This window comes from Malania oleifera, chromosome 6, assembly GCF_029873635.1.
Source record: "Malania oleifera isolate guangnan ecotype guangnan chromosome 6, ASM2987363v1, whole genome shotgun sequence".
In the NCBI taxonomy this organism is placed as follows: Eukaryota; Viridiplantae; Streptophyta; class Magnoliopsida; order Santalales; family Ximeniaceae; genus Malania; species Malania oleifera.
This window is the reverse complement of record NC_080422.1, coordinates 12822470-12829993: the sequence shown is the minus strand read 5'-3', so window position 1 is coordinate 12829993 and position 7524 is coordinate 12822470. Positions and strand designations below refer to the sequence as shown.

Genomic DNA, 7524 nt, shown 5'->3' with positions numbered 1-7524 from the left:
AAATATGCATTTAAAATATCAAATTTTGAGAAATAAATTTTTGGACAATTTATAAAATTATGACATATGTCCCAGAAATTTTGGAAAAATATAAAATATTGAAAAAAAAAATTCATGGTAGGGCCTGCAAGTGGACCCCATTTGCCCACATGCATCAAATCTGCGCATGAAATTGCACTCTTTCGCAAATTCATCATCTCGGTCCATATGACCCGAATTCCTTACAATTCATGTCTTGAGCTATTCTTAGCAAAAATTGTGATTTTCTTATGAATATGTTTGTTTTAAACTCAATTTCAAAACCCCTTTGTCAATTTTGCAAAAGAACTATGATAAAAATGCAATTTTCGAGGTCATCCTAACATTCTCAAGTTTGTATACCGTTTGGCTTCTACGCCCAAGGCCAAATGGTTCCCTTTGTTCCAGAAAAGTTCACACACAATACGAATCAGAATACCAAATCCTTGATTCACATTCGTGATTCTTCTTCTCATGGTTTCAAAAACGGATCTTATGTATATAAACCAGATTCGAGAGGGCAAGAAAAAAAATATACGACCATGAAAGATTTAAGGCTACTTTGATACTAATTAAAATGGATATCGGACATTATGGGAGCGTGAATTAAAATGCCTCATAATAAGTGTTCACCATATTATTATTATGAGCTTCAAACACCAGTAAATAGGATAGTATACGTGTGTAGCCTTGTTTGCACGTGCAGCCCGTGATGGATAGGGTTTTCCTTGCGTTAGTATGGTATATAAGTAACAAGGAGATGTCTTAGCTTCACCCTTGTTTCGTGTGGTTCCCTATCAAAGTCACACATAAAGGGACGCATAAAGGGAAGAAGGTAGTAGTATCTTCTTAGACTCTGCAATTTGTTTTATACTTGAATCATGGATTCTGTGGTTTTAGGTACACTATTCTTAGAATCCCTAGCTATTTCATGACTATGTGCCTGTGACAAATTTGAGATATTATATTTTATGTTTTTTTGGAAATTGTTGTCATATTCTGCAGTAGAGCATATTTATCGAAAAAAGAAGAAGAAGTGAACTTTTAGATCTTTCTCTATCTGTTCTTTGGCCTCAGTTGCAATACCCTAAGAGCTAATTTGGGTCAAGAATTTTGCTTGAGGAAATAGAAGAGAAAGAAAATAGGAAGGAAATACATTTCCCATCATATTTTCTCTCTGTATCAAATAATATTAACATAAAAAAATGTTCCGCGACTTTTAAAAATTAAGAAAAATCAAATGTTAGTCACGTGTAAAATTAAAAATTCTATTCTTGATTTTCTATATAACTTATTTTTTATGCGTGATGGCTAAAATTCAAAGGGATTATCCACTTGAAATCAGTTACAAATGAGAGGGTTCAAGTATGGTATAGTAAGTTTAAGCCAACACACAATGTAATTATATTATCATATGAGTGTATTTTGAGATGTTCATATGAGCCATGTATACATATTATAGTTGAGTGCTGAAACTCTAAGGCAATTTTTGTTTGATGATAGTGGAAATTGGGCAGGGGCTCCATAGGCCTAGGCACATTGTTGAACCATATAAATTCATTCTCCTTAAATTTCCTTCAAAAAGATTTGAAAAGCCTTCAATCAAGAGTAGCTAATCTCTTGCCCACGGGCACAAGCTTAGTGGTAAGGACGGAAGCCAGATAGCCTTGAAAGAGAGGTACGTCTGGGGTTCAAACCCTGCTAGTTGAGTGCATATCCACGATTTACATCCTATGCCAGTGGAGGGCACTTGTTGGCGTAGGCGGGATTTGGTGTTGCATCAGGGAGTCCAATTAGGCTCATCGGTTGTAGAAGTCCCTCGTTACCAAAAAAAAAAAGAAAAAAACATAGTAGCTAATCTCTCTTTGTACTTTCCTATTAGTTGTAGAAAACGCTAAATTTCTTTCAGCAAACATTTGTAAAGCCTTTAATCTAGAGCTGTTGGTGGGTCTTCAATCAAGAAAACAATTTGTTAATGAAATTTCTTATGTAAGAAATCTCAAATGCTTTCTTAAATTTATGAAGTCTTCAATCAATTTTATTTTTCATTTTACCCAAATGCAAATGTAAAACCTAAAATTAATCTCCCAAACTATATACTTGCTGCAATCTTATCAGTTATCACTATTATTATCTTGAAATTTATCAATCTAATACCTTAGGGCCTGTTTGCCATTGAAATTATTTTCAATTATTTATTTTTGATTTTTAGTTTTCATATTCAAAAGATATAAAATAAAAACCATGTTAGTTGTGCAAAATAATTTTTTATTTTAAATTTCAAAATAACTACAAAAACGGATATCTTGTTTATCAATTTTTTAAAAAATTATATAAAATAATATTTGAAATCATGGACATTGGGTTGTGATTTTTTTTTTTTTTAGAAAAACACTCAATATATAATCCCCACAAGTAAAAGTATAAATCATTGCAAAAAAGTTAGAACTCTAGAAAACAATAAAAATGTATTTTCAAACTTTTCTATAAAATTTTAAAAAATTCAAAAATTAAGTATCATTTTTATAATTATTTATAAATTTTAAAATAAAAAATAAAATTATTTTCACAAGCAAATATCGGCTAAACTTTCTACTGCCATTCATTTATTTTATACAAATATCATAAAACTTAAAAATTAACAAATTTTCTGTAGTTTTTGAAAAATTGAAATAAAAAATGACACTTGTTTTCCACAACTAAACGAGTCTTTAACTTTAAAAATTCTTTGTTTACTATAAATGAGGTGAGAAGTTTTAAACTTCAATGTTATTTGAAAATGGAATTTTAATTTTGACCAAATATCCTATCTCAATTCTTTGAGATTTTTCATAGTTTATTTGCAATTTATCCAAATAAAAAATTTGTTAAAAACTCATAATTTCAAAAACCTCATGGAGATCAAAATCCCTCTAAAAGAACCATATGGTCCATATCCAAAATACACTTATGAAATGTTTGGTATGTTATAATAGAATAAATTAAAGTAGAATGGAACAAAATATTATATAACAATACAGAGTGACTAATCTTATTCCATTCTATTGCACCAAATGTTGGTTCATTCATCAACAATTTTTTTTAATCTCCTCCAGTTTGGCTGGCAAAAATTTCAGAGAAATCAACCAAACTTAACAGGAAGATTACAAAAAAACCTGTACTCTGTCAAGACAAATGAACATCAGAGCTTGGATTTAGTGCCTGCATGAGAGAGAGAGAGAGAGAGAGAGAGAGAGAGAGAGAGAGAGAGAGAGAGAGAGGGAGAGCTAATCAAGGCCTTTTCACAGCTCGATGTCCATGGGGCTTTAGAACCTTTGCCCTTGCTCCTGCACCTGCATAGAAAATATGCGCCCTTAACTCCTTGCAAGACCCTCCTCTGCCAACCACAAACTCAAAAACACAATGATCTTTTCGGCTCAGCTTGTTGTCCCTCCAAAACTTCACCCACCCCGTAGTCACAGATATACGTTCCTTCTTGAAAATCACACCGACCTGCCACCTTCCCTTCCAATTCCGAATTACCAGCTCATCATTTAATTTAATACGATTTGTCAACACCACCAATCTTGGAATGTTCTGCAACCCCAAACCAAACCAAGCCCATGTCAGTGAAATGACCAACACCAGATAAGTTCTAAAACACTCCATACAGTTCATACTCAAATTGAAAATGGTCTGTTCACTTCATCCACCACATATGTTTGTGGATGGGGGCGCATAGGCGTGCTTGTTCATATGTTTATTCCAACTTCTTAAAATGTAGTGACAGTTTCATCCACCATATATGTTTGTGCATGGGTGCGCATAGGTGTGCTTGTACTTACGCTATTCCAACTTCTACACGTAATAAAGTAAAATGGGTTAAGCTGTAGTGACAATTTCTCAAGATGCACAATCCAAAATCTAGTGTATCATCATTCATCCGTCAGTAAAGGGTCCCTACTTTTATGCTTAATAATTTCCAAAAGGAAAAAAAGAAAGGGAGAATTGTTCTCAATATTGAATGCTCTATGCCTCTATGAAGCAACCCTCAATTCCATATTTCTGTATAGTGAACTATATCGACTTTCATAGAGTGGTTTGAAAGTCAAGATACCTAAACTGGAAGCTTCCTTGTGAACAAATCCCCAAGAACAAAACTTACCCCATTTATAGAGCTCTCCATTCAAATATATGCATCTCATGCAACAAGTAGAAAGTGGCCCTATTCTATTGGCATCAGTTTGAAATGAACAGATCAAGAAGTCCAAAGAGATTTATGCTACCCTCATTCACCTATATTGTGCACTACCATCCAGAGTAGCATAATTTGTATCATATGGATATGTAGTAAGTTACTCGACTATGTCCATCTTGATTTTGCAAACAAATAACAAGGAGTGAAAGTAGATGTAAAGTTGTAAATTATAAATCGTCTTGCATTGTTTGTCATGAATTCTTACAGTTCTCCGTGAGTCAAATCCTTTTGTTTTGATATTGTTTCTTAAGGCCATTGGTTTTTACCAAGAACATATCTATATCTGTTAAACATACTGAACCATTTATATAAAATACTAAAGGACTCTATTGCATGGAAAAAAAGTGAAAAGACATTCGAATAGCCTTAGAAACTGAACTATGCCCCAGTTACATTCCATATGTAGAACCAACTGATAAACTATCACAGGAAACTAAAAATAACAAAGTCAAAAAGCCACTCTGAATGACATTTTCATTGAATCCAATGATTTCCTAGGTGCCACATGACTGTTGGTCTTCATTTTCACCCTTCAAATGTACTTTCTTATCCTAAATAACCAAATGAAAACTCTCAAACGCATGTCCATCCAATAACCATTGAAGGAGGTTTGTCTCCCCAATGAGGAAGGTGGGCTGGGAGTGTTCGATATTAATTTCTGGAACTGCACTCTCCTTTTGAAAGCTCTTTGGAATATTCAGGAGAAGAATGATTCTCTCTAGTCCAAGTGGGTAAACCAGTTTTACCTGAGAGGAAGGAGTATTTGGGAGGCCACAAGCAAGCACGATGATTCCCCATTATTTAAAAAAATTGTGGCTATCAAGAACCAGATTGTTAGGGACTGCAGGAATCACCTCAATGCTGAAGAACAATTTAGACAATGGCTTCTGGAAGATAAACTTTGTTGTTCGAAGATTTACAACTACTGGAGAGTCAAGGGCAGCAAGGCTCCTTGGTTGGCAGAAGCCTGGAAATCTGGAAGTACTCCGAAGCACAAGTTTATTCTTTGGCTCAGTGTTAAGGGCAAACTCCTCACAAAAGATAAGTTAATGATTGAAGGCCTGGACAAGAGATGCTTTCTGTGCAAAACTGAAGATGAATCATTAGATCATTTATTTTTTAAATGCAGCAGCACAGAACCAGTTTGGACTTTTTTGAGAAAATGGCTTGGTATTACTAGAAGAATCTCAACTATTAAAGCTTTGCTGAAATGGTTACATAAAGAGTTGAGACGTACTGGTGTTCAGGCTGTGGCTAAAAAGATCTGCTTTGCAGCCACAGTACATTACATATGGCACTTCAGGAACCGGAAACAATTTGAAGGGACAGGGACTGCTCCTGAAGCAATAATCAGAGCCATTCAATCTCATACTTACAGAGTCATCCACAACAGATTTCATAATCTTGCTAATTGGAGAGCTGAAAGTAGCTTTTAATTGTTTTGCTGAAGTTCTGTTTTGAGGTTGCGTTGGATTTTACTGCTGTATCTTTAGTTTGCTTTGATTGGCTGAAAGATAATTTGGCCTTTTGAAGTTGCTGTTTTTTAGTGGTGTCTTTTGTTTAAAGTGCCTTGCTGGCCCTGGGAATGCCCAGGTTTTTTGTGTATCCTTTTGTGGCTTTTTTGTGTCTTTCCTCACTTATGCAAAGGCCACACTTGTACGTACTCTTTTGATCAATATATTTACATTTAAGATAAAAAATAACCATTGAACACAATACTCAGGACCTCAAATCAAATTGGCCAAGACTGAAATACCATTTACTCCCATCAATATAGACTAACAGTGAAACCATAAAATGCTAGAACTTTTCACATACAAGAATGAAAATTGAGTACTCACCAGAATATACCGCATCCCCACAGAAGCAAGGAAACAAGGGTTCTTTGGTAAGTCAGCTCCCAAGGAATCAAACAACCTGTGAATTTCCAACTTTGCTGAAGCAATTCTCTTTGATTGATCTCGATAATGAAGCCCACGTGAATCTGTAAGCTCACAACAGATTGGAACAATAAAAAGAGAGAAATAAGAAGTGGGGAAAGTTGCAAAATGCTGGAAACAAGATTATCTAATAAAACTCAAAACCTGAGTGTTCAGTTATTTGGGCCGGTTGTGACAGCTCTTTTTTGCAAATAAGAGGGGGAGTCTGACAAGTCTGCTCAGCTTCATTCGTCAGCTCTCCCTCCTTCACGCAAACTGGGGGGCCAAACTTATCAATAGCCAGCACTTCTTCTTCTTTCTGGCATTTCTGGCATCCATTTTTACCGAATATTTTGACATCAAACGTAGATTTCCCATCGTATCTGAAAATTAAGAAGTCCCCCTGTTCTATTGTGTGATCATTCACAAAGCCCTCCCAGCCATTGCTCATGAACACACCATTATCATCTTCTTCCACCTCCACCTCACAACACCTTCCACCATGATCCTTCAGAAGAGCCGTGTTTGGTATGTTCCCATCGAAGTGCTGAATGAATGCCGGTGGTATCCGCTGCAAGATTTGACTGTTTTAACTTCTAAGTAACACATAATTGAACATGCAGTCATAATGCCATTCCAAACACACCCAATCAGTCAAAAAAACTTTATCTTGAAGTACAAAACCCTAGATTGATCGATTATATTCATAATAGAAACAATATCCAGCTCAACAAAGCATTAAACTAAACTCTTTTTAAATAAAAAGTGAATAACCCACTAACGGTTCTTTCCAATTAATGTAACATTTTTGATGAGTAGTTAAGTATTTCTTCCTTGCTTTATTCTTCTTCTTTTTCTTCCCTTTTTCTAAAAGAAATAAAGTAGTAAATCATCAAAAAGAACAATTCTTTCTGATCTAGTTTGCTGCCATCACACCAAAGACACAGGTTGCTAAAGCAGAGCACACGGAACAAAGACAGTACCATTCGCTGGGAGCTAAATTGTTGCAAAAAGATCTTGAAGAATTCATGTCTACTGCCGGAGGAAAGCATCCGGCGACGGCGGAGCCTGGCCATTGCTCAATTGGTTTTGGCACTATGAGAAAAAAAGTACGGTGAAGGACATAACAAGAAAACCCTAAGTACCATAAATAGATTCCAGAATGAGTAACTGCTTTGCACTCATTACTATTATTTTAGAGACAATAGGATTTGAATAAATTATTTTAGAGACAATAGATTCCAGAATGAGTAACTGCTTTTCATTTAACCTCTTGACCCTTTGGCATAACTTATCTCTGAAATTTTAGATTTATGCTTTGTCTCCTATGAATACCTTATTTGTGCTTCA

The 7524-nt window shown here is 35.0% G+C and overlaps 1 protein-coding gene across 1 annotated transcript; it reads right to left on the bottom strand.

The window, feature by feature from the left end:
* Window positions 1-3043: 3043 nt before the first annotated feature.
* On the bottom strand, window positions 3044-7284 carry LOC131157870 (putative B3 domain-containing protein Os03g0621600). Its single transcript, XM_058112295.1, has 4 exons — window positions 7158-7284; window positions 6340-6745; window positions 6097-6239; window positions 3044-3594 (listed from the first exon to the last, which is right to left on the bottom strand). The coding sequence occupies exons 1-4, from the start codon at window positions 7248-7250 to the stop codon at window positions 3289-3291; spliced, it is 948 nt and encodes a 315-aa protein (XP_057968278.1). The 5' UTR covers window positions 7251-7284; the 3' UTR covers window positions 3044-3288.
* Between the last annotated feature and the right edge of the window lie 240 nt (window positions 7285-7524).

Coding starts and splice junctions, on each gene's coding strand:
- LOC131157870 (XM_058112295.1), bottom strand. CDS start 7,250: ATGGCCAGGCTCCGCCGTCGCCGGATGCTTTCCTCCGGCAGTAGACAT. Junction 6,746..7,157: donor AATTTAGCTCCCAGCGAATG/GTACTGTCTTTG, acceptor CAAATCTTGCAG/CGGATACCACCGGCATTCAT. Junction 3,595..6,096: donor TGGGGATGCGGTATATTCTG/GTGAGTACTCAA, acceptor TTGGGGTTGCAG/AACATTCCAAGATTGGTGGT.